Here is a 25,957-nt window from a genome sequence, read left to right as displayed (position 1 = left end):
AGGTTGTTGGCCCTGATGATGTCATGCAGGGCATACGTGGCTCCCTTGTCCCCACCCAGGGAGACCTGGGCCATGGGTCCCAGTCAGAAGTAAGCGCTGAGGTTATTAGCCCTGGAGCTCCAACCCTTGCTTCTCTCCCCAGCTCCTCACAGAGCAGAGACCCTTCCCCTAGCCCACACTTTGCTCTAGGGAAAGCCTTGCCCCGGACCCTGACACCCAGGCAGGTGGGGCAGGCACAGCATGTGTAACCCAGCAGGGCGGCCAGCAGCTTTGCCCCAGCTGACCCTCGGAGCCTGTTTATGTACAGGCAAGGCCTGTGGTGGAGCTTGGCGCTCAGCACTTTTGTAGGGTTGTATGTGGGGCAGGAGCGTGACTCCTCCAGTCACATCTGGTTCAGAGAAAGGGGCTTGAGACCGTTAGTGCTGGCAGTGGCCAGCCTGTGGCCCTGATATGGGGCAAAGGCTGTATTTGAAAATATGTCACAGACTGGTGCAGTGGCTCAAGCCTGAAATCCCAGCATTTTGGGAGGCTGAGTCAGGCAGATCACCTGAGGTCAGGAGTTCAAAACCAGCCTGGCCAGCATGGTGAAACCTTGTCTCTACTAAAAATACAAAAATTATCTGGGCGTGGTGGTGCATGCCTGTAATCCCAGCTACTTGGGAGGCTGAGGCAGGAGAATTGCTTGAACCCGGGAGGCGGAGGTTGCAGTGAGCCGAGATCACGCCACTGCACTCCAGCCTGGGTGACAGAGTGAGACTGTCTCAAAAAAAGAAAAGAAAGTAAAAGAAAATATGTCATAAATATAAGACTCTGACTTTCTAAAGAATATTTATGCCAAATAGTATATGAAATGAGCTTTTCAATTTCAACATCACTCCTCCAGCAAGTCCTAGCAAGTCCCTAGTTCGATGTACAGAGCCCCGCTGTGCGCGTGGAGATCGGGTCCTCTCTCCTGTCCCGTGGGGCCTCCCCTCCGGGCTGTGCATGGTGAATAAGGGCAGCAGATGCCTTGTGGCTTCTCTACAGCTTTGCTCTTGGAGGCAGTAGCAGCAGGTTGTCTACGAAACATTCAGATGGATTTGCGAGTCCCTGAAATCATAAAGCTTTCTTATGTTTAGCATCCACAGATAAACAGAAAGGTGTGCCAGTCAAACAGAACATAGCTGTAAATTCCAGCTCCAGAAACCACTCGGCTACGGTAATTCCCCGCCCTCGCCCGCCCTGGGCCCCGCCCCTCTCGCTGTGGCCCTGCCTGCTCTGCGTAGTGCCCTGGCACTTTCCTCACCACCTGCTTATCACGTGCGTCTCCCCACGCTCCTTGGTGGGGCTCTCTGGTCCCTGCCGACGCCCAGCTCCCTCTTACCTGTCAAGGACTGGCTTTCTTCTGAGGTGGGAGTGGTTGTGCCTTAAATGCTATTCTTGTTTGTAATCTTTATCATTGCAATGGTTTTTCTGCAATGCATGTAAATTCTGTATCAATGCAATCTATTTCATGAGCCTTCTAATCTCTAACTAATGAATGATAAATTGTCGTGTATTGAAATGAAAGTAGAACTTTGACTTTCCTTCTAATGCAGGGAGAGGAAAGAACACTAGGCAAGTCTAATTCTATTAAAATAAAAGGAGAAAATGGAAAAAATGCTAGGGATCCCCGGCTTTCAAAGAGAGAAGAATCTATTGCAAAGATTGGGAAAAAAAAATATCAGAAAATTAATTTGGACGAAGCAGAGGGTATGTGAACTTTTTAAAACTTCCACGTTTTTAGTAAATGCACAGTTAGTTTCCAGTATAGTCCATAGATCTGCTCTGAGCTGTCAGCATCTGGGTGACTGCAGTCCGTCCCTGTGGCCTGGAAGACATGTTTCTCCTGGGGGCAGTCTGTGGGCTGTTGGGATCACTTCACCAAAACCCCAGTTTTGAGACTCAGTGCCAGGCCTCCTAGGGCGTCAGGGTCAGCCGATGTGAGCAGCACTGTCTGCCCTGAGATGCCAGAGGCCCCTGCAGGCTCCACCTCCCTCTCACCCCGGCTCCTTCCTATTGCCCCACCACTGGCTTGTGCCGGGGTCCCCAGCGTGGCTGGAGGCACAGTTAGCATTAGAGAGTCCACCCCAGGTGGAGCTGGGCGCCCAGGTTAGGGGAGGCGGAGCACCCTGGCCTGGAAGGGCCGTGGGCTTGCTGAGCTCTGTTGGCCACGGGGATCAGTGAGGAAGGTCAGCCTGCACACCCCCAGCCTCCAGGAGAGGCGACAGGCACACTGGAAGACTGAGATGGAGAGATGAGTTCTTTCTTGAAGCTGCTTTTTCTCCAGAAGTTTATAACAAAGAGAAGCATTGAAAACAGAATCAAAACCAACAGCGGTCACTGTGACCTGAATTTCATCCAGGGCGTACTTGCCAGTCCACTTGGTTTGTCACAGCTTTGTCACAGCTGGCTGTGGAGTCCGACCTCACAGTAAAACTAAAACACACCTTCAGCCTTTGTCGGCCACCAGACACAAATCACACGCCCTCTTTGAAGCTTGTATGTTTCTGAGAACCAGTGAAATCAGAGATTTTAGATTCCTTGTAGTTGTTAAGAACTCAGAGTGTAATTCCAGTGCTAGAGAAAGCCCAGTTTAGATGCCATCTACCTCGAATGGTGGCCTTGGGGCCTGCTATACTAGAAAATCCAGCCCAGGTAAGAAAAGGAGAGTTCTGGAGGAGCCAGTGAAGAAGCTGGAGGCACCTGCAGGCCTCCACAGTGGGTGGGTTGTGGGGCACCTGTCCTGGCGCCTCGGGGCTGTGGAGCTTCAGCGGGGAGCGGGAGAGCACATGTTGCGCCCTCTACCCTGGGCTTGGGAGGACCACCCTCTGTGCAGAGGCAGTGACCCCGAGAGGCAGGCGTGGATTTGAGGGTTCCCCTTCCCAGACCACCCGTCTCAGAACCTTCCTCTCCTCCCCCTCCTTGGGTTCATCCTGCTCCCGACTTTGAGGACTGCAGCTGCAGCTGGGACTCAGGGGGGTGCCTCAGATGCTGACCAACCGGAGAAGGGGGCCAGTCCTCAGAGGGCCCCAGGTGTTAAATTGAAAGCCCAGGCCATAGAGTCCCACAGTATCCCACTCAGACAGCATCAGCGCATAACCGTGTTGAGTCGAGTGTCTCGTTTGTTCAAGTCTGTCTCGTTTGTTCAACTCACACAGCGTGGTTTTCAGGGAGTACACAGCGTTTTCAGACTCCTGAAGACAGAGTGTGCTAGAAGCCACAGGGGTCTCCCTTCCGCTGTCTGTGGGAAGATAGTGTGGACGGAAAAGGGCTCTTGTTGACCCACAGCCAATAGGGCATTAGGACAGCCCAGGATGAGAGCTTTCTAGAATGTTCTGCTGTGATGGGCATTAATGTGAAACTCTCTAAAACATGGTCACTTTGGGTTTTCTTCCAATAGAGTTTTTTGAGCTTATTTCCAAAGCTCAGAGCAACAGAGCAGATGACCAACGTGGGCTGCTAAGGAAGGAAGACCTGGTGTTGCCAGAGTTCCTCCGTTTACCTCCTGGTTCCACAGAACTCACCCTCCCCACTGCAGCTGCCATGGCCAAGGGCTTTAGCAAGAGAAGCGCCACAGGCAACGGCCGGGAGAGTGCCTCCCAGCCCAGCGAGCAGTGGGAGCCAGCCCAGGAGAGCAGCGACAGCCCATCCACCAGCCCGGGCTCAGTCCCCAGCCCCCCTGGGCCTCCCGGGATGACCCCCTCCGGGCAGAAGTCTCCCAGCGGGTCCTTCTGCACTCCCCAGTCTCCCGTCTCCCTCGCGCAGGAGGGCACCACGCAGATCTGGAAGAGGCAGTCTCGGGAAGTGGAGGCCGGGGCCATCCAGACGGTGGAGGATGAGCACGTGGCCGAGCTGACCCTGATGGGGGAGGGGGACATCAGCAGCCCCAGCAGCACCTTGCTGCCGCCACCCTCCGCCCCCCAGGACGTGCCAGGACCTTCCAGACCAGGTACCTCCAGGTTCTGATCCCTCTACCTTGGCCCCATCAGCGTGGTCTGCTCAGCTTCCAGTCAGAAGGACAGCGGGCCCCCGGCTACCACTGTTTGCTGGTGGTCTCTGTGGCCCCTCCTCACCTGCTGATTGGGGTCTTCCTTGGCCCTCTTGGAAAGCAGGAGCTTGTGTGGCCCCAGGCCAGTGTCTGTCAGGATGGTCCCCCCGAGGCGCTCCAGGCAGGCATCCTGGTGTCCTGAGAGGCTCTTGCAGGAGTGATGCGTGGCGGTGCCTGCAGCCAGGTCTGGGAACACCCTGGGCGAGGCCTGGGGGTTTCTGAAAATGGAGGCATTCCTTTCCAAATCTGGACAGCTACCATTTTTAGTGTTTCTGTCTCAAGACTGGAAAACAATAGCATTTGTCTTGAGTGAGGAAGTGAAGCCCTCTGTGTTCATAGCAGGAGAGGGCTCCGAGACACAGGCCCGTCCTCGGGAGAGCCTTGAGAGTGCAGCTCGGATGCACCGGCACCCCCATAGCAGGTGGTGTGGGTGCTCCGGAGCGGAGGTGACATCAGCACCCCCATAGCAGGTGGTGTGGGTGCTCCGGAGCGGAGGTGACATCAGCACCCCCATAGCAGGTGGTGTGGGTGCTCCGGAGCGGAGGTGACATCAGCACCCCCATAGCAGGTGGTGTGGGTGCTCCGGAGCGGAGGTGACATCAGCACCCCCATAGCAGGTGGTGTGGGTGCTCCGGAGCGGAGGTGACATCAGCACCCCCATAGCAGGTGGTGTGGGTGCTCCGGAGCGGAGGTGACATCGGCACCCCCATAGCAGGTGGTGTGGGTGCTCCGGAGCGGAGGTGACATCAGCACCCCCATAGCAGGTGGTGTGGGTGCTCCGGAGCGGAGGTGACATCAGCACCCCCATAGCAGGTGGTGTGGGTGCTCCGGAGCGGAGGTGACATCAGCACCCCCATAGCAGGTGGTGTGGGTGCTCCGGAGCGGAGGTGACATCAGCACCCCCATAGCAGGTGGTGTGGGTGCTCCGGAGCGGAGGTGACATCAGCACCCCCATAGCAGGTGGTGTGGGTGCTCCGGAGCGGAGGTGACATCAGCACCCCCATAGCAGGTGGTGTGGGTGCTCCGGAGCGGAGGTGACATCAGCACCCCCATAGCAGGTGGTGTGGGTGCTCCGGAGCGGAGGTGACATCAGCACCCCCATAGCAGGTGGTGTGGGTGCTCCGGAGCGGAGGTGACATCAGCACCCCCATAGCAGGTGGTGTGGGTGCTCCGGAGCGGAGGTGACATCAGCACCCCCATAGCAGGTGGTGTGGGTGCTCCGGAGCGGAGGTGACATCAGCACCCCCATAGCAGGTGGTGTGGGTGCTCCGGAGCGGAGGTGACATCAGCACCCCCATAGCAGGTGGTGTGGGTGCTCCGGAGCGGAGGTGACATCAGCACCCCCATAGCAGGTGGTGTGGGTGCTCCGGAGCGGAGGTGACATCGGCACCCCCATAGCAGGTGGTGTGGGTGCTCCGGAGCGGAGGTGACATCAGCACCCCCATAGCAGGTGGTGTGGGTGCTCCGGAGCGGAGGTGACATCAGCACCCCCATAGCAGGTGGTGTGGGTGCTCCGGAGCGGAGGTGACATCAGCACCCCCATAGCAGGTGGTGTGGGTGCTCCGGAGCGGAGGTGACATCAGCACCCCCATAGCAGGTGGTGTGGGTGCTCCGGAGCGGAGGTGACATCAGCACCCCCATAGCAGGTGGTGTGGGTGCTCCGGAGCGGAGGTGACATCGGCACCCCCATAGCAGGTGGTGTGGGTGCTCCGGAGCGGAGGTGACATCAGCTCCCCCATAGCAGGTGGTGTGGGTGCTCCGGAGCGGAGGTGACATCAGCTCCCTGACTGCGCGTGTCACAGGCATTGCTCCAAGGAAGCAGGGGTTTCAGTGGGTGTGAAGTGAACAGGATGGCCTGGCAGGCAGCAGGGATATTTCCAGGAGCCACAAATACCAGAAACTGAGGCGAGGCTCCCAGCAGCCAGCAGGGAAAGGTATTTCCAGGGGTCCGAGGGCCGTGGCCTCTGTGGCCTGCGTGGCCGTCCCCTGGAGAGAGGAGCTGCTCAGGGTGTGTGTCATGGAGCGTGCTCAGGGGTGCGTGGACACCTCTGCTGTGGTTTGCTGCTGGGGGCGAAGGGAGAGCCTCTCCGTCCTGCCCCGGTCCGGGATGCTGATGGCAGTGAGAGGCGTGCCACAGGGTTGGTTTTGTCAGGCCTATAGCCTGGACCTCGCCGGGGGACCAGGGTGTGCACGTCTGTAGATCTGTACATATCTGGGCCTTTGGAGGCCACATGTGGTGTGGGAGGGGCTCCCTGGCCCCTTTCCCAGCCAGGACATGCCTGGATGAGAAAGCCTGAGGTGCCCAGCATTCCCACCGGTGCCACTCTGCAGCCTCCGCCCCTGGCCTGAGTCCCCTCCACCCGTCTCGGTGGACACCCGTGTGGCTCTCACCTGCGTTTTGAGTCTGTTCTTCCAGGAGTAATAAATTCTGGACATCATCACTGGACTGGCTTACAACTTTTCTTTCTCATTTGAAACTTGGTTTTCACTTCAGAAAATAATAAAAGTATCTTAATCTAGGGGAAATATTACACATTTTTAGGAGATTAAGTGGATTTACCTTAATCTACTGGCTTTAAAAAATATACCATCCACTGAACAAAACTCTTGAGCGCCTGGTGTGCTCCCAACAGCACAGCCATGCGGCGGGATGGCAGAAGGGCTGGTGGCCCTGTGGGCGGGTGCTGAGATGAGCTGGCCCGCTGGCCCTCGGGCTGCAGTCCTGCACCCGCACCCCGGCCACGCAGCCCTGGGACTGTGGCTGGCTCTGTGCACAGGTGTGGCATGTGTCGGGCTGCCTGGGAGGGCCAGACAGACCCATGTTGGGGGTTAGTTCTTCTGCCTGCCAAGGGCCATTAGCACGGAGGTGGTTTGCAGTGCAGGCCCAGCCAAGCACCCCAGCTGATGGTTTACAGTGCAGGGCCCAGCCTAGACGTCCCTGACACGTTTGTGGCAGGAGGGTGGGTGGTACCGGCCTTGGGAGGAGCAGGTCCCCCTGCACTCTGGTGGCTGCCCCTGACTGCCACTGGCCAGAACTGGTTCCCTGCCCTGCTGGCTCCTCAGCCCCTGGGCAGGTGGGTACCCTGGACCCTTGGCTCTTGGGCTCTGTCCTAGGAGGAGAGCCAGTGGGAGAAGGAGGTGGGAGTGACCTTGGCCGTAGGTCCTAGGTCTGTGTCCTCCACATGGCTGTCCCTGGCGACACAGGACAACTGCTGAGGACCTGCCCAGTCTTTCTGGCGGTGCTGGCTCTGGCCTGCTGGGGGCCTTGGGACGGAAACTGCTTTGTGCAGCTTGCTTTCTGGAACCCCTGCTCTAATGGGATTCTCTGTATTGGAGAGTTCGCCCGCCCATGGCGGCAAAGGAAACAGGCTGTGAACACCATGGTGGCCTGATGGAACTTCTTTCACGTCTGTGGGCCGGGGCGAGCCTGGACTGAGTGCTGAGCCGTCCATTGTCAGGGTTTAGGAGCTTGGGGGTCATCGCGGGCCAAGCTCTCCGACGCTGACAGTTGCTGTGGGATGCTTCCTCACAATGTGGCAGCCACCCTGGACCCAGTGTCCGGGGTGAGAAACACAACAGGAGGTGCAGCCAAGCCCACAGGCTCCCGCCCTTCCCGTTGTCACAGTGGGCAGCATGCCAGCTACGTGTGGGGGCTGCCAGCAATAGCCCTGAGGTAGGGGGAGTCACCACAGAGCTGTGCTGTGCCACCCCGCCCTTCCAGCTTCAGTGCCACGCACTGTGCCACCCTGTCCTAGTCCCAGTACCACGTGCCACACCACCCCATCCTAGCCCCAGCGCCACGTGCCACACCACCCTGTTCTAGCCTCAGCACCACGTGGTGCGCCACCCCGCCCTTCTAACCTCAGTATCACACACCGCACTGCCCCGTCCTTCTAACCTCAGTATCACACACCGCACTGCCCTGCCCTTCTAATCTCAGTATCACACACCGCACGGCCCCGCCCTTCTAACCTCAGTATCACACACCGCACTGCCCCGTCCTTCCAACCTCAGTGTCACACACCGCACTGCCCCGTCCTTCCAACCTCAGTGTCACACACCGCACTGCCCCGTCCTTCCAACCTCAGTGTCACACACCGCACTGCCCCGCCCTTCCAGCCTCAGTGTCACACACCGCACTGCCCCGCCCTTCTAACCTCAGTATCACACACCGCACTGCCCCGCCCTTCTAACCTCAGTATCACACACCGCACTGCCCCATCCTTCTAACCTCAGTATCACACACCGCACTGCCCCGTCCTTCTAACCTCAGTATCACACACCGCACTGCCCCGTCCTTCTAACCTCAGTATCACACACCGCACTGCCCCGTCCTTCTAACCTCAGTGTCACACACCGCACTGCCCCGCCCTTCTAACCTCAGTATCACACACCGCACTGCCCCGTCCTTCTAACCTCAGTATCACACACCGCACTGCCCCGTTCTTCTAACCTCAGTGTCACACACCGCACTGCCCCAGCCTTCTAGCCCCAGCGCCACACGCCACGTGGCACTCCACCCCGTCTGTCTAGCCCCAGCACCACGCACCGAGACCCGTCAGGCCCTGCAGGCCGGCCAGTGCCCCCATGCGTGTCTGGTCCCCAGTGGCACGCAGGTGGGTCTCCTTTCCCGTTGGCCACTTGCTGCCAGACCGCCCAGTCTAATGGCCCTGAGCGTTAGCGATCTGACACACACAACAGAGGCTGCAAGTGGGAGAAGTGCCAGGCCCCTCGCGAGGCTCCAGGGCACGCTGACGGGTGTGTGTGTCCACACAATGCTTTGTGTATGAGTCCGTTCTCCTGCTGCTATGAAGAAATACCCGAGACTGGGTAATTTATGAAGAAAAGAGATTTAATTGACTCACAATTCCACATGGCTGGGGAGGCCTCAGGAAACTTATAGTCATGGCTGAAGGCACCTCTTCACAGGGCAGCAGGAGAGAGAATGAGAGCCAGCAGGGGAAATGCCAGACGCTCATAAAACCATCAGCTCTCCTGAAACTCACTATCATGAGAACAGCATCAGGGAAGCCACCCCCAGGATCCAGTTTCCCTCTACCTGGTCCCACCCTTGACGCCTGGGGATTATCACAATTCACGGTGAGATTTGGGTGGGGACACGGAGCCAAACCATATCAGTGTGTCAGGCAGATATGCCCACATGCGTGCACGCCTAGTGTGTGTTCCTGTGGCATGTGTCGGCGTGTGCACCTGCCATGTGTCTGCATGGCACATGTTTTGTGCATATCTGTGTCTTGACACAGGAACCCTCCAAAATGCTCACCTTCCGTTCTCGTGGGGAGGGAGCAGATGTCCCTCCAGCACTGCTGCGTCCCGCCTTTAGTCATCTTCCATCCCTGCACCGAAGCAGACGTCTGCGCTTTGTGCTTTCACAAAGGAGAGAGGCATTCAAAAGGTCACGTGCACCCACACCCGAGTTTGCAACACGCAGTGCTCCTTCCATACGCGCAGTCTTAAAACGGGTTCTGACGGTCGTGTTGGTAATAATTCCCAATGGTCTTCTTAACCAGATCTGCTTGGTTTCCAGCACCAAGCCCGGGAGCTGGGTGGTCTCACTGCTGCCCAGCTGGCTACAAAGCCACAATCAGGGGTCCCGGCCAGGGACTGGAGGCCAGTGGCTCCTCCCAGCCCCTTTGGTAAGGCTGAGTGCCCAGCCCCATGGCCAGGCTGAGCTCCTGGTGCAGACGTCCCAAAAGGACGGACTCCACCTGCCAGCAGAGAGCTGCCAGGCACCGCCTCAGGAGGGGTCCCCACATAACTGTCCTGGGACTGGAGTCCCCTGGGGCAGCTTACTGGGTGGGGGCAGGGGTCACTCAACCTGGAGGCGCCAGTGTCCCTAAGGGACACATTTGGGCCCAGTGGCTGCTCTCAGGGCACCTGGAGCTCAGCTACCCACCAGGTGTGCGATACTTGCTTGCTGGGGCTTCTGCAGCCTGGAAGTGAGGTCACACCCCTCACTCTGGGGGTGAAAGTACGCCCCGTGGCATGGCCACTGTGTTGTACCTGCTGAGGCCCGGGTGAGGATGCAGCCCCGCCTGGCTCCTGCTCTGTCCAGAGCCACTCCTGTGAGAGAGGCCTCCTCAGCAGCTCCTGTGCCCAGCCCTCTGCAGGAACAGATGCAGCTTAGATCCCCTCACTCTGATGTGGATTGAGAGCTCTGGCTTTCTTGGGGACACAGCCCCAGGAGCCTGCCACTGGTCTCAGGCCTGCAAAGCTGCTGAGGGCATCTGCTAGGTGTCTCTCCAGAGCCCCCTCTCCCCAGAGCACCTCCTGGCTCCTGCCCAGCTCCATGGCTCCCCAGGGGCTTCCTGAACTGACCAGCTGGCCTGGGCCCTCCTCCACAGCCCCTAGCCCGGTTGTGACACGTGGTCCTCCTGGATCCCACCACAAGCCACCCTAGGTTGCTCCCTCTCCTTCCCTGAAGTGTCTGCCCCACCTGAGTCTAGCCAGGTCTTGCAGAGTGGAAGTCTTAGGCCTGCAAGTGACCATGACCTGGCCCACCCTCATGTTCCCTCCAGGACTGGCCACCTCTGCCCATCTCAGCTGGTACTGCTGGAGCTCCAGCCTGCAGCCCCTCCCTGGGGTCTACCACATGCACTCCTGTGCCCTGAGTTATCCCTACTCCCCTATTCCCCACGCACCACACCATGCACCCTGCTGGGCGCTGTCCACTCCCTCGCCAGTGCCCAGCAAATATTTGAGGAGCTCTATCCCAGCCCCAGCCCATCACAGACACAGTCATGATCCTGGCTGGGGACCCACATGGACAGGGGGACCTTGGGGGGTCACACTCTAGTACTAGGGTTCTGGGGATACTCTCTTTCCCATGGGAGCCCATCAGCAGGAGTGCACAGGCCTCGGCAGGAGCCCGTGGGGGGCGCTGTGCTGGGAAGGCTGGGAGGAGAAGGGGCCTTGGGAGCCAGAGTGGATTGTGGGGTCCCCGCCTCTGGCTCCCCCTCGCTCCCCACTTCCTGCCATGTTCTCAGTGTGAGCCGGCTCAGCCATGCCTGGGTGTCCTTGTGCCCTGCAAGCTTCCAAGGGGCGCTGGGGAGGCTTAACAGGAGGTGACTGTGCTTGGCAGCACAGATGATTTGGAGCATGGAGGCAGAGGCTGAGCAAAGTGCCTGGAGGACGGGGTCCCTCTGGGGGCAGGAAGGGCAGTGGGATAGGTGCCAGGCCTGGGTCTCAAAGGAGAGCCTGGGAGGGCTCAGGCCACGCCCCTGCTCCCGCTGTGCCTGCTGGGGTTCCTGACTCAGCCTTGAGGACCAGGGTGGGGCAGGGGCCTGACCTCTGTGGCCCCAGGCCTAGGCCAGAGCAGCTGGCAGTGGCTGGCCAGAGACATTCATGGACAAGTGTCTGGGAGGCCTGGGGGCGACCGGCAGCCGGTGAGGGGCCTGCCCATGCGGAAAGAGGGACCTTCCTGCTGCGTCTTGTGGGGTCTCCAGCAGGACCCCCTCCCGGAAAGGCTGGACAGCACGGTCGGAACCAGCAGGACCAGCCAGCTGAGAGCAGGAAGCCATGGGGCAACAGGGAGGGGAGAGGTTCACAGATGGCCCAAGCAGCAGGAAACGAGGTCCCAGTGTGGACTCAGGTCTGGATGTTTGGAGATGTGGCACCAGGAGTGAGACCAGGAGGCCAGGCCCCTCTGGAGGCGGCCCAGGCTCTGCTGGGTCCTCTGTGTCGCCATCCCTGCCAGGGAAACGCTGGGCAAGAAGGTGCTCCCTGGGCAGGCCCTGGCAAGCAGGTGGTGAGGCTGTGCACTGCTCAGGGCTGGGCCAGGTGGCTGAGTCACAGGCCTGGGGCTGGCTGCCCTGCACAGGAGGGCAAGGCTGGGTCCCGTAGGCAGGAAGGGCCTGGCTGTGGCCCCCTCCTTGTGATGTGGACGTCCTTGGTCCATACAGAGCTGTCCTATCTCCAGAAACAAGTGTTTCTCCCATCCTGAGCACGCTATCTGCCTGGGGCCCACAGGGGCCTGTCCTCCCATTTGTCCATGTGGGACTGGTGGGGAAGAGCCGGGCTTCTGGACACGTGTGGGGTCGCAGGCCCCTTCGGAGCCCGATGAACACTCCAGGCAAACGCCCAAATGCCCACGGGATTGATCGGCGAATGCAAACCCCTGCCTCTCCCCACACCTGTTACCTCCCAGCCCTGCAGCCTGGCATTCGGAGCCATGGGGACCTGGAGACAAGAAGGAGATGGGCAGAGCTGTTCCCTTGTCCCCCGGGGGCAAGGCTAACTCATAGCCCTGGCAGAACCTAGCAGGATACTTGTTGAATGAGCAGAGGCCTGATTGGGAGAAGTTTCTAGTCTCAGCTGCTCCACATGGACCCCTACGCCTCCAGACGGCATCTCCACCGGGCCTGGCTGAGTAAGACATACAGGCCCAACGAAGCTCCCACACACTGGCTGGGCACCCTGGTGCTGCTGCGTCAAGGCCAGGATGAGGGCCTCTGGGGCCACCGCTGGGGCCCGTTCCAGAGAACAGTCTGGGCACGCTCAAGAGGGGAGCCAAACCTTCTGCCCGCAGCCCGGACTTGTTCACAGATGCCTCATGGAGGCTGCTTCTGGAAGCTTGGACTGAGGGTGAGGTGGGGCACACTGGGGTTGAGGACCTTGGTGGCCACAGAGCCGCTGGAGCAGCAAGGACCCTGCGGCCTTCTCAGGGACCTCAGAACTGTAGATGGAGGAGGGTCTTCACCTTCCCAGGCCTTCGGTTCACCTGGGGAGGGCAGCAGTTGGTAGCAGGGACCCCCTGTCCCTGGTTCTTATCGGCCGAGGGCTGGCTCTCCCTGCAGCCTGTCTGCTGTGGGCCCAGGTCTGGTGCCCCTGCCACCCCATAGGCGCCTCAAGGCCTCCACTTTGGCATACATGTGACCGTCCCAGGGCCTCAGCCCCAGGCTCACTGGGGAAGGAAGCTCCTGGACCCTTGCCCAGGAGGCACGCTGGGCACACAGGAACCTGTCCCCGAAGCCCGCTCCTCTGGGTCGGTAATGTCACCCCCACTGTGCAGATGGGGAGGTGGAGTCACTGAGTGGGGAAGGGCTTCTGGGCTCTCCCAGCATGGGGCCTTCACTGCCCCTGCCCAGGCCCTGGGGTCCTGCCATGGAGCTCCGGGCGGCACGTGAACCAACCTGCTCTGTGCGCACCGTTCACTTTCCTTGGCCCCACTCTGCGTTGGCCCCTGAGGACTCCACCCTGGCTTAGACATGACTCTGTCCTCCACGGGTCCACGTGGAGGTCCCCGGATGTGGCACGGCAGTGACGCCCTGGGTAGGGAGGCCTCCCAGGGGTGCTGGCAAGGAGATGGCCTGCCCACATGGGGTCTAGAAGCTTCCAAGGCCGGTTCAGGCAGCCGGGATCTCCTGGGACTGGAGTGGGCATTGGAGCCAGAGGCACTGACCAGCCCAGAAGAGGGGCCTCAGCAGGGGGGCCAGGGATGAAGGGGGAGGGGACATGTCAGGCAGGCCCAGAGCAGGGTGTGTGCGGTGAAGACGGTGCTGAGGCAGCGAGCCAGGTGGGTGAGCAGGTGGCTAGCCTGGTAGAGTGGGATGGAGCAGCAGACGCAGGGCTCAGGGCCCGTTCCACCAGGCCAAGAGGGTCCAGCCTGTCTGGAACTGCTCCCACCTAGTGCTCGACCCCCTGGGGGTGGGCCCTGAGGATGGGCCCTGGGCCTGGGGGTGGGCACTGAGGATGGGCTCTGAGGATGGGCCCTGGGCCTGGGGGTGGGCCCTGAGGATGGGCCCTGGGCCTGGGGGTGGGTCCTGAGGACAGCCCCCAGGAGGAATTGGGGGGCAGTCGGGGTGGGGGCTCCACCGGGGGCCCAGCTCTGTTCCTGAGCTGCAGTAGGGAAGCAGGGTGGTGGGTTTCTGAGTGGATCGGCTCCCCCACTTGGTGGCAGGTGTTCTGTGGAGGACTCGGAACACTGCACCTCCCCTAGGCGCACCTGCCTCAGCCCGGAGGCCCACAGTGGGAGGCCAGCTGCCTCTGGGATGTGTTTGGGGTGTTTCAGGAACCCCTCCCATGCCCAGTGTCTGTACAGGGGCCTTCGGGGTCAGGGGTGGGTTCCGGGGGCCCAGGGCCGGGTCAGGCAAGTGACAGCTTCTCTTCTCCCTGTGACAGGAAGCGGGACCCACGGCAGCCGAGGCCTCCCGGTCAACAGAATCATCGACGTGGATCTTGTAACTGGCCTGGCGCCCGGGGAGGATGGTGGCATCTCGGGGGCACGGGCTGGCCCTGGGAGGTCGCAGGCCGGTGGTGGGCCTCCTACGTCAGACCTCCCTGGCCTGAGCCCCGTCCCAGGTGAGCCTGCGAAGCCCAAGGCCAGTGCGCACCACGCCACCTTCGTCTGAGCTGCCCTGGCCTGGCCAACTCTCCCGTGGACATGTCGGGGTGGGGCAGCCCCCGTGGATTCTGTGAGCCTCAGAGGGGCCACCGCAGCCACCAACACCCTCAGGAGCCAGGAGGGCAGGGGGTGACCTCGCTGGAGGCACTGGCCCCGGACATTCACCATGCTGGCCCTGGCCCCTGCTGCACAATAAAGCGTTTCTGAGGACCCGAGCGTCGGCCTCGTGCTGGGTGCTGGGGACACAGACTCATTCTCTGAGCACATCCCCAGGAGGTCGTGCAGGAGACAGAGGGGCCTGAGGAGGAGAAGTGCCCCAGGGTCAGGTCAAAGGGGCTTTGAGGAGAGGCACGCTTGACTCCTGGGGTCTGAGGGCCAGGACCAGATGGCAGAGACTGTGGCTCTCGCTGTCACGTGGGGACCCTAACCCGGCCTTGTTTAGCAGGGTGGTCTGAGGGCCTTTCTGGGGAGGGACCATGTAAACTGCAATTTGACGGCAGAGGAAGTCTAGAAAGAGCCCTGGGCCTGTGCCAAGGCCCTGGGGCTAAAAAGGGTCTGATTACGGAAAGGGAGCCAGGTGTGGCTGCTGGGGAGGCTGGGCCATGGGGGCTGGGTTGAGTTAGAAGAGGCGGGGCCATCCCCCAGGTTGCCTTGACGGAACCCCTAAAGCTGAATACCCTTGGTACAGGGTTGTCGGTGAGCTCCTCAGAGCATCCTAGAGGCCTGAGAGCACAGCCAGTCCCCGGGGCTGTTCTAGAAGCTTCCAGGGAGTGGATGCACCCCACTTAGTGGTGCTCTAGGAAGGAGGCTGGGGGACAGGTCGGAATGGAAGATGAAGACCAGTACCAGCTGTGTGCACCACCCACCACAGTGCCCACCGTGGCCCCAGGACCCACCACAGTGCCCACCAGGTCCCCCTGGACCCACCATAGTGCCCACCGTGCCCCCAGGACCCACCATGCCTCCATATCCATTGTGCCCCCAGGACCCACCACGAGCCCATATCCACCCTGCTCCCAGGGCCCACCGCGTCCCCACCTTCACCGTGCCCCCGGGACCCACCACGCCTCCCTCCACGTCCACTGTGCCCTCTGGGGCCCACGGTGTCAAGCTGGGTGGTCAGTGGGTGTCCATTTTCTCTCCCTTTGCACAGATAGGCAAATAGGGGGCAGAGAGAGGGGGTTTGGGGTATACAGGGAGGCAGCTTCAGCCCTCGCTGGTCTCCAGGCCACAGTGGTTCACTCACCCCTCCTCCCACCTCAGCAGCCCTGGGATGCAGCTGCTGACTCAGGGAACCCGCGGCACCGTGGCGGCTGCTCCAATATTGCAGAAGGGGTTCCTCAGGCAGCTCTGCCCACAGCCCCAAGTCACGAATTCCGTGACTCCAGCTCCATCTCCATCCGGGTGGCGGTGGCATCCCCATCCCAGGCCCCAGGGTACCTGGCCCAGGGTTGTGCTGTGGCCCGGGGCCGGGCTCCGGCTGCAGGGTCCAAGGAGGCAGACTTGGCCTGGACCATTCGGGTGGCGGTGGGGAGCCAGGGTTGGAAAGGTTTCTTGGAGGGGACTCCTGGGTCTGTCTGGGAGACGGGGAAGAAGGGACACTCTGAACATCACCAGGGGCTGCTGGGGGGCCCTGGCCACCCCCAGAGTCAGGATAGGCAGGTGGGACAGGGTCTTGGGTCATCATTTGCTGCACTCAGCCATTGCATGGCCCCTGTCCTCCCTGTGCCTGGCCTTTTGGCCAGCCCTGGGGCCACCGAGAGGAGGCAGCACCAAACCCTCCAGGAACCCCCAGTGCTGCCGTCTGTGGGACAGGGACAATGCCAGCCCCACCGCCACTGTCTGTGCTGTGCTGGGCACAGGGCTGGACACCTGCAAGGCTCAGCACCCGTAGCGGCTCTCATCATGGACAATTCACAGGCAGATGGTGGCCATCTCAGTGGCCTGCAGGGACTGGGAGCTGTGCCAGACCATCTAGGCCCCAACCTATCTGCATTATCCTGGAAGACTTCCTAGAGGAGGCTTCTAAGCTGAGGCCCAAGGACCATGTCAGGTCCAGGACTAGGACCAGTGCAGGCCGAGACCAGAGTGGGACAGCTGGGCTTCCAGGTAGGGTCAAAGAGAGGTGGGCAGCAGGTGTGGGGGCCAGGGGACTCAGGGACTTCCTCTCCGGCTGGGCCCGCCCGATGTGGGAGGCAGCCAGGGTTAATCATTTCCACAAAGCCTTGACCCCACCTGCCCTGGCCACTCTGCTCCCGCCTCCCGCTGCCTTCAGACCAGCTCAGGAGCCATGGGGCGCTGGGCCTGGGTCTCCAGCCCCTGTCCCTCCCTGGGGCTGGGCCCCTTCCTCCTCCTCCTCCTCCTCCTGCTGCTGCCGCGGGGGTCCCAGCCCCAGCCTGGCGGGGTGAGCACTGACCTTGTCGCAGTGCGACCAGAGGTTCCCTGTGGCTACTCAGGGTCCTTGGGAGGAGGCCAGAGGGAGGGTCACTGCCGAGCACTGGGGTTTGAGGGGTGGGGGGCCGCGCAGGGGGCTCAGGTTGAAAGCTGGCCCTCACGGGCCAGGTGGGTGCTGGGCTGGCCTGGAAGCTGGGGTCTGGGCTCATGGAGCCCTGCCTGGGGACTGTCATCCCTGTGCAGCCTGGCCTGGGCCCCTATGGGTCTGGGGGCTGCCCCCTCTCTCTGGGTCTCTGTCGGGTCTGGATGCATGAGGTTGAGGGAACCTCTGAGGGTCTCCTAGCTGCTCCCATCACCGAGAACTGACGTCAGGGTTTAAGCCTGGTGGGTAGCAGTGCCTGGGCTTGGGCAGTGACCCTGAGCAGGTGCTCAGTAGGGACCCAGGGTGGGGAAGGTGTCAGGGCCTGACTGAGGCCTCAGGGATGTCATGTGTCTTCCTGGAACCTGCTCCGAGATCTGGGGGCCCCAGTATGGAAACAAGCTCAGGGCTGTGACCTCCTGCCCGGCAGGACCTGAACATGAGGGTCCGTCCCACACTGACACCCTTTCTGCTCCTCCTAGAACCGTACGGAGTCCCCAGAACCTAATGCCACAGCGACCCCTGCGATCCCCACTATTCTGGTGACCTCTGAGACCCCAGCAACGAGTGCTCCAGAGGCAGAGGGACCCCAACGTGGGGGGCTCCCGCCCCCGCTCAGGGCAGTTGCCTCGAGCAGCAGCCCCCAGGCCCAAGGTGGGTCAGGTGGGCCTGGGTGGAGGTGTCGTGCTTCACCTTAGGGCTGGGTGGGAGGAGCAGGACTTCGGCTGGAGGTCCCCAGGGGCTCGGGTGCCCCTCAAGGGAGCCCTGACCCTGCCACCTGCTCCCCACAGCACTCACCGAGGACGGGAGGCCCTGCAGGTTCCCCTTCCGCTATGGGGGCCGCATGCTGCACGCCTGCACTTCGGAGGGCAGCGCCCACAGGAAGTGGTGGGTCCCGGCGGCCGGAGCACCCAAGCTGGGGTCACCGGCTGGCCCCACGCTGCTTACTTTTCTGGGAGCCGGGCACACAGTAGGCCCTCACCACGCAGCAGGCGGACCCAGTGAACCCAGACCCTCCAGGGTGGTGGGGTGGGGGGGGGGCCTCTGCCTGGGACCCCCATGCACACAGGTGTCGCCCCCAGGTGTGCCACAACTCACAACTACGACCGGGACAGGGCCTGGGGCTACTGTGTGGAGGCCACCCCGCCTCCGGGGGGCCCAGGTGGGTGCTGGGTCGGGGAGCCTGGGGTGGGCAGGGGGCGCTGGGCCCGGCCAGGGAGGCCGAAGGGAGGACGGGACAGATCCGGGCAGGAGTCCTGGCTCGAGGGGAGGAGAACAGGAGCTCCGGGGTTAACCCCAGTGGGTGCCACTTAGGGCCGGAGCCTCTCCCAGGCGGGACCTGCGTCTCACGGTGGCCGCGCGGCCATCACTGGAGCCAAGGCACCGCCTGGTGGTGAGGCCGGGCCCTGCAGCCACACAGACATGCCCTGGGCAGAGGACAGGTGGGCAGGGTCTGTGTGGTGCAGTGCCAGCCACCCTGCTCACACGGGTCCCGGACACATGGGAGGGGCTGCTGCCTGACAGTGTGGGTGTTGGGCTTCCAAGAAGCCACATGCACAGCTGGGTCAGTTACCCAAGTGCTGAGTGGGGGACGCTGGGAGGAAGCGGAGGTCTGTGCCCCTCCCAGGGACCTTGCACCCCGAGAGGCATTAGAGAGGGCCCCTTTGCTCTCAGAGCCCCTCACCAGGGCCTGATGGAGGCCTTGGCAAACAGGGGATGTCACAGAGGGACCCTGAGGCTCCCAGCCCGCCCCTCACGGCCCTTCCCGCATGTCCTCAGCTGCCCTGGATCCCTGTGCCTCCGGCCCCTGCCTCAATGGAGGCTCCTGCTCCAGTACCCAGGACTCCCAGTCCTACCACTGCAGCTGCCCCCGGGCCTTCACCGGCAAAGACTGCGGCACGGGTGAGCTGGGCCTCGGAGGTCCACAGGGGTCCAGGGGCCAGAGCGAGTTCCGGGAGGATGAGAGAACAAGTGGCTGCCTGAGTGCAGGGCAGGGGCCCTGCATGGGGACAGCGTGTGGCCAGGGTGTGAGGGCTTACTGTGCACCCCTCAGAGAAGTGCTTCGACGAGACCCGCTATGAGTACCTGGAGGGGGGCGACCACTGGGCCCGTGTGCGCCAGGGCCACGTGGAACAGTGCGAGTGCTTGGGGGGCCGGGCCCGGTGCGAAGGTACCCGACATACAGGTGCGCCATGGGGTGTGAGCCATGCCACTGACCCCTGATGGGTGTCCCTGTCCCCACCTGAGTGGGAGGAATGGCCTGAGGTCACCCAGAAATGAGGGACAAGGGGTGGACCCCAGCCCCGACTCCACTGCGTGGCCCCTGGCCCAGCTCCTTGACCCTGCCCCCAGCTTGCCTGAGCAGCCCTTGCCTGAATGGGGGCACCTGCCACCTGATTGTGGCCACCGGGACCACCGTGTGTGCCTGCCCACCAGGCTTTGCCGGGCGGCTCTGCAACATCGGTGAGTGCGTCAGCCCCCCTGGGTGCCCTGGGGCAGTGCCGGGTGGACCCCCCAGTGGGCTGGCCTCACTGCCCCTCTGCCCGCAGCGCCTGATGAGCGCTGCTTCTTGGGGAATGGCACTGGGTACCGCGGCGTGGCCAGCACCTCAGCCTCGGGCCTCGGCTGCCTGGCCTGGAACTCCGATCTACTCTACCAGGAGCTGCATGTGGACTCGGTGGGCACCGCGGCCCTGCTGGGCCTGGGCCCCCACGCCTACTGCCGGTCAGCACCACCCCACTCCAGGCCGCCACACACGGGGCAGGCAGGGTTTGTCCTGGGGAGAGGCCCCCCGGCTCCCTAGGACCCAGGCGGGGCCAGCTCCATCCAGACAGGCCCCGGTACCTCTGCTTGGGAGGCTGCCCGAGGGAGGGCCGTGCTCTTCCCACTGCCCCAGGTGTGGGAAGCCGCCCTGCTGGGGGCTCCGATGCCCCCTCCCCATGCCCTCTTGGCAGGCAGTGTGACTCCCCGCCAGCCCCCGCTCGTGCACCACAGGAATCCAGACAGTGATGAGAGGCCCTGGTGCTACGTGGTGAAGGACAGCGCGCTCTCCTGGGAGTACTGCCGCCTGGAGGCCTGCGGTGCGCGGCTGGCGGGGGAGGCTGCCTCGGGCCCCACCGAGGTCACGGCAGTTTTCCCCATGACCCTCCTAGCCCCTCCCCACTCCTGGCTACTGCACCTCTGACAGATGGGGACACTGAAGCTCACAGGAAGGCTGGTCCGAGGTCACGCGGTGGGTCGGTACTGGGGTCACAGTGGGGAAGCAGAGCCCGCTGCAGGGGACTGGTCACCAGGCGACGGCCTCGGGGTGGCACCTGCCCAGCCTGCACCATGCCCAGGATGGCCCCAGAGGCCTCTCAGGGAGGTGCAGGAAGGAGAGTGTGCAGGCTCCGCACAAGCACCCCTGGCATCAGACCCCGGGCGGGCAGCCCCCTAGAGGCCACCTGCTTCCTGCCGTGGGGAGAGGCCCCCGGCTCCCTAGGACCCAGGTGGGGCCAGCCTGGGGCTCTCATATGGGGGTATCTGGCCGTGCTGGGGCTGGCTGTGGGGTTCCAGGCTGCTGAGGCGATGACAAAGGCCTCTGTGTGTCCAGCCACTCTGGCCCTCACAGAGCCTCGGGATTGGGCACCGAACCCCATTCTACAGATTTGGAAACTGAGGGCAGAGGTGGGCGGGCGCCAGGGCCTGAGCAGCATGGACAGGGGGTCCAGCCATGGCCCTCTGCAGCGCCTCCTGCCAGGTAGGGCCACTGTGTGGAAGGGGGCCTGCCCTGCGAACCCCAGGGGTGTGACCCGGTGCCCTTTGCTCCCAGAATCCCTCACCAGAATCCAACTGGCACCAGATATCCTGGCAACCCTGCCTGAGCCAGCCTCCCCGGGACACCAGTCCTGCGGCAGGAGGCATAAGAAGAGGACGTTCCTGCGGCCACGCATCATTGGCGGCTCCTCCTCGCTGCCCGGCTCACACCCCTGGCTGGCCGCCATCTACATCGGGAACAGCTTCTGCGCTGGGAGCCTGGTCCACACCTGCTGGGTGGTGTCGGCCGCCCACTGCTTCTCCCACAGGTGCACCTCCTCTGGGCCCCAGTCACCTGCCCTGAGGCCCCGAACGCCGTCCAGCATCACCATGCGCCTGTCCCCACCGTTTGCAGACCCCATCCCGGTGCCTCCGCTGACTCCTTGCAGGGGTCCCCGGTCACCCCCTCTGACCCCTCTGGAACTAGGGGCTCAGCCCTGAGCTGGGCATGCTGGAGACTCCAGAAACCCTGTCCCTATTAAGGGTGCCCAGGGGTCGGGGTGTTCCCACAGAGGAGGGTGCGGTGGGCAAGGTCCTGTCCTCCCCACAGGCACTGCCCCTCCCAGAGTCCTGGCTCTCAGAAGGGAGCCAGGGAGAGCAGTGACAACGCCTCAGAGCCCTAGGAGCCCAAGCACAGCCAGGGAAACCAAGGCACAGCCCACTCAGCCAGCTCCCTCAGTGGGGGCGCACAGCCACCCAGGCCCACACTCTGGGAGGCCTCAAGTGGGGAGACCCTGAGATGGAGCAGCCTGGGTCAGACGCCCTTCCACCTTCGATGGGCACCCCGGTAATTAGGGGCAGAGGTCTGGCCAGCTGAGTGTCTGGTGGCCTTTCAAGGACCACAGCTCCCAGGGTGGGGCCCTGCGTGGCCCTGCAGGCGGCTCCTGGGCCTGCAAATGGGGCCAGAGCCCTCCTCAGTGTGGAGAAATGGGGTTCCCCACATGGAGCCCAGGGCAGGAGGCTGAGGCAGGATGGAGCGACCTCCACACGGCAGATGGGAGCCAGGCTGACCCAGGGGCCCAGGCTCTGTGCTCAGCAGGAGTGAGGGCTGCATCTGGAGACCCCACAATGTGGATGGAAGCTGGGGCAGGGCCCTAGCAGGCCAGGTCTCCACCTACTTGGGTCCAGCCTTGCAGCCGACCCTGCCTGGGCCTGGCCTGAGACTCCCCCCAGGGCTTGTGACCAGTGTTGTCAGGAGGGATGGCACTGCACTTCAGCTCCCATGCCCGGATCTGGGGGTGACTGGCCATAGCCCCTGCTTGGTGACCCCTGTCTCCCCAATATCAACAGCCCACACCCAGGCACCTGCTCAGACCTCTCCCCGGGACCAGGACCCCACACCATTGGCCTCCGTAGGCCGGGTCGGGGGTCGGGGGAGTTGACCCTGGTGGCCAGGGGGGGCTGGTCCATGCACCCGCCAGCCTCCCTTGCACAGTCCCCCCAGGGAAAGCGTCTCAGTGGTGCTGGGCCAGCACTTCTTCAACCGCACGACGGACGTGACGCAGACCTTCGGCATCGAGAAGTACATCCCCTACACTCTGTACTCGGTGTTCAGCCCCAGCGACCACGACCTCGGTGAGCTCCAGGGCATCGCGGCCGCACTCCGGGCAGGTGGGCCCTGTGCCCCCCAGGCCAGGCCCGGACAGGGGCAGGAGCTGGGCAGACATGTGCAGGGAAGCTGGGACAGGGCAGGGAAGACAGGGCACCTCTCCCTTCTGGATCTCCCAGGCGCCCCATGGGACCCACTAGCTGCCCTCCCTCCATCACGCGCCCCGACAGCCTCCCGTTCAGCCCGCACACCACAGGCTGACCCTGGCCGCTCTCCCGATCAGTCCTGATCCGGCTGAAGAAGAAAGGGGACCGCTGTGCCACACGCTCACAGTTCGTGCAGCCCATCTGCCTGCCCGAGCCCGGCAGCACCTTCCCTGCCGGACACAAGTGCCAGATTGCGGGCTGGGGCCACCTGGACGAGAGTGAGTTGGGAGGAGGCACCCAGCGCCCCGCCAGGGTGGACAGTGGCCAGCCACTGTGTGCATGTCATGCTGAGGGCATCATGTCCCACAGACGTGAGCGGCTACTCCAGCTCCCTGCGGGAGGCCCTGGTCCCCCTGGTCGCCGACCACAAGTGCAGCAATCCTGACGTCTATGGCGCCGACATCAGCCCCAACATGCTCTGTGCCGGCTACTTTGACTGCAAGTCCGACGCCTGCCAGGTGAGCTGGTGCCCGCCCCACCAGGACCCGATTGCTGGGGCTCAGCTGGTCCTGAGTCTCCGAGATGCTTGCCCCTGGGGAGCCCAGAGCCCGGCAGCACCCCAATCTGGCAGGGCCAGCCAGGGACCCCTGGGCAGGGAGCACACTCACGGTCGGTGGCCAGCACCCCAGGTCACCCAGACCCCTGCCGGAAGGGTGTCCTCCTCACACAGAAGGGGAGACCCAGGCTCTGAGAGGGGCCTGGGGTCCCACAGAGCCCGGACAGATCCCGGCCGTGCAGCCCAAGGCAGTGCTGTCCGTGTGACACCAGGCACCAAAGGCCCCTTTGCCCTGAGTTCTCTCAAGCCAGCTCTTCAACCTTCAGTAACCCCAGCAGCCCAACCACGTCCTGGGCTCTGCAGGGCTGTGCGCTCAGGCGGCACGGCAACCCTGGTATGCAACAGCTCTTTTATGCCCCATTTTATATAGAGCTGGGAAGACTGAGTCCCAGGCAGTCAATTCACTCTTCCAAGGCCACAAAGCCCAGAAGCAGTAGAGTGGGTGGGGCTTGTCACTGGACCAGGCTAGGGGAAGTCAGGATGGCTTCCTGGAGGAGGGGGTGTTTGCACTGGTCCTGAGGGATGCGTAGGAGTTTGCCAGGGAGTGAAGAAGTCATTTCAGGAGGTGCTGGGACACAGGGTGGCTGTGTGGTCCACACGGGCTACGTGCTGGTGGGGAGAGGGGGACCATGGCTTCAGGAAGGGGAATAACGTGGTTGGAGGCCCTGGCCCAGCCAGTGCTGCCCCCAGGGAATGAGACACCTTTTCACGAGGTTCAGAAGAGCGGACCAGCTCCCTTGCTCAGAAACGCCTTTGTCCTCTGTCCCCGAGCTGCCACCGGGGGAGCATGGGGGTCCCTGAACCAGGCCCCTGGGAGAGTGGCTCTGACGGGCATCTCTGCCTAGGGGGACTCAGGGGGGCCCCTGGCCTGCGAGAAGAACGGCGTGGCCTACCTCTACGGCATCATCAGCTGGGGCGATGGCTGCGGGCGGCTCCACAAGCCAGGGGTCTACACTCGTGTGACCAACTATGTGGACTGGATCAACGACCGGATACGGCCTCCCAGGCGGCTTGTGGCTCCCTCCTGACCCTCCAGCGGGGCACCCTGGTTCCCACCGTTCCCTGCCTTGCTGACAATAAAGATATTTCCAAGAACCCAGCCCATGCTGCCTGGCCCCTGCCTGCGGACCCACCTTCCCCTCCAGGCCATGACTGGGGCCCAGGTCTATTCGGCAGACCTCAGGCTGCTGTCCTGGAGCCCACGCAGACCTCAGTGGAGATGGAGCCTGTGGCCCCACAGGGGGATCTGGCCCCACAGCCCAGAGAGTTGTCAGAGGATCAGGTCTGGGCTTCTCCAGGCCCCGGCAGAGTCCAGCCCTCTCCCAGGCCAGCCCCAGGCTGGGGCTCAGCACCCAGGTTGTCCCAGGGCAGGAAGCGGAAACCAAGTCCAGGCCCCCAGGCCATGGAGGGGTCTGATCCATGTGGTGCACGGAGTATTGAAACCTGAAGGAGAGAGGCCCCACGGGAACACCCGCAGGCCCCACTGGCCTTCCAGATGGCAGCCCGCCTGGCCGAGCCTCTGCTGCACTTCCCGGGGAGGAGGCTGCAGGCTGCCTCTGAGGGGGCTGAGGGAGGGAGGGGCCGACGTGCCAGATGGGGCCCAGTTAGAGTCACCGCTGGGCTGGCAGAGGCCGCACCCTCCCTCCAGCCAGGGAGGACAGGAGACAGAAGGAGGTGAGGCCAGAGGGCAGAGAGGGCAGGAGTGTGGTGGGTCGGGGGCAGGTCTCCTCCCTGCTCCGAAGCCCCCAGGACCTTCTCTCCTGGACCCCACCTCCTTCCTGGAGTCCTGGTCTCAGGGAGGCTGTGGTTTGCGTTACAGCTGCTCCCTTTTGTCAGGCGCCCCTTCCCCAGCAGACTGGCACCGCCCTGGGCTGCACAGGAGGCTGGGAGGGCAGGAAACGGGGCATCCGGGCTACACAGTTATTGCCCCAATGAAAGCCAGGTTCTGAGCAAAGAGGGAAGAGAGACACAGCCAGGCCCTTCTCCCCACGGCCCCTGCTGCCCTGCGTGGGCCTCGGAGCCTTCGAGCTCATGGAGCGAACCCGCCACTGAAGACCCCTGTCCCGGCCACAGTGTTGGTGGCAGCCTGGACAGCGGCTGGGGGACTGAGGCTGGTGCCCGTGCCCCAGGATCCTGAGAGTGGAGCCGCTCCTCCTCCTGAGAGTGGAGGCCTCCATCAGCCGGTTCTTGGGCTGTGAACTGCATGGCTTCAGCCCCACCTCACCCACATCCGATGTGAGCCATCCCTGATCCTTCACCTGTGAGCGGCGAGCGTTTTCCCATGATTCTTTGGCCTCTGTTGAGATAAATGTCCACATTTTCTCTTTGGCTCCACTAACATGATGGCTTCCGTGATAGGTTTCCTTCCTTCTTTTCTTCCTTCCTTCCTTCCTCCCTCCCTCCCTCCTTCCCTCTGCCACTCCTTCCTTCCTTCCTTCCTACCTTCCTTCCTTCCTCCCTCCCCCACTCCTTCCTTCCTCCCTCCCTCCCCCACTCCTTCCTTCCTTCCTTCCTCCCTCCCTACCCCCCACTCCTTCCTTCCTTCCTCCCTTCCTTCCTTCCTTCCTTCCTCCCTCCCTCCCCCACTCCTTCCTTCCCTCCCTCGCTCCCTTTTTTCTTTCTTTCTTTCTTTCTTTCTTTCTTTCTTTCTTTCTTTCTTTCTTTCTTTCTTTCTTTCTTTCTTTCTTTCTTTCTTTCTTTTCTTTCTTTCTTTCTTTCTCTCTCTCTCTCTTTCTTTTCTTTCTTCTTTCCTTTCTCTCTCTCTCTCTTTCTTTCTTTCTTTCCTCTTGTTTTTTTTGATAGGGTCTCACTCTGTCACCCAGCCTGGAGTGTAGTGGCGTGATCTCGGCTCACAGCAATCTCTGCCTCCTAGGCTCAAGCAATTCT

At 62.4% G+C, this 25,957-nt stretch overlaps 2 protein-coding genes across 11 annotated transcripts in view; both read left to right on the top strand.

The window, feature by feature from the left end:
• The window catches only part of RGS12 (regulator of G protein signaling 12), a 155,175-nt gene extending 140,524 nt beyond the window's left edge, over positions 1-14,651 (top strand). For 6 of the 10 annotated variants that reach the window (XM_037983149.2, XM_037983148.2, XM_073012550.1 and 3 more), the window contains 4 exons: positions 1,119-1,198; positions 1,578-1,731; positions 3,422-3,970; positions 14,210-14,649. In XM_037983149.2, the coding sequence (XP_037839077.2) occupies positions 1,119-1,198; positions 1,578-1,731; positions 3,422-3,970; positions 14,210-14,439 (1,013 nt within the window). In that variant the 3' untranslated portion in view covers positions 14,440-14,649. Of the gene's footprint in view, positions 1-1,118; positions 1,199-1,577; positions 1,732-3,421; positions 3,971-14,209 lie in introns of those variants that run through there. The other 4 variants (XM_037983145.2, XM_037983143.2, XM_037983144.2 and 1 more) reach the window with 2 other exon arrangements.
• A 2,052-nt stretch (positions 14,652-16,703) lies between these two features.
• Positions 16,704-24,170, top strand: HGFAC (HGF activator). Its single transcript, XM_008018038.3, has 14 exons — positions 16,704-16,836; positions 17,448-17,619; positions 17,757-17,853; positions 18,048-18,127; positions 18,745-18,867; positions 19,019-19,150; positions 19,318-19,428; positions 19,515-19,689; positions 19,960-20,045; positions 20,777-21,029; positions 22,196-22,335; positions 22,593-22,733; positions 22,825-22,973; positions 23,917-24,170. Exons 1-14 carry the CDS (start codon positions 16,723-16,725, stop codon positions 24,097-24,099), a joined length of 1,956 nt encoding a protein of 651 aa, XP_008016229.3. The 5' UTR covers positions 16,704-16,722; the 3' UTR covers positions 24,100-24,170.
• The last annotated feature ends 1,787 nt before the right edge of the window (positions 24,171-25,957 follow it).

This window comes from Chlorocebus sabaeus, chromosome 27 (genome assembly GCF_047675955.1).
Source record: "Chlorocebus sabaeus isolate Y175 chromosome 27, mChlSab1.0.hap1, whole genome shotgun sequence".
Classification (NCBI taxonomy): domain Eukaryota; kingdom Metazoa; phylum Chordata; class Mammalia; order Primates; family Cercopithecidae; genus Chlorocebus; species Chlorocebus sabaeus.
Note: the sequence above shows the minus strand (reverse complement) of the source record. Positions and strands in the feature narration are given on the sequence as shown.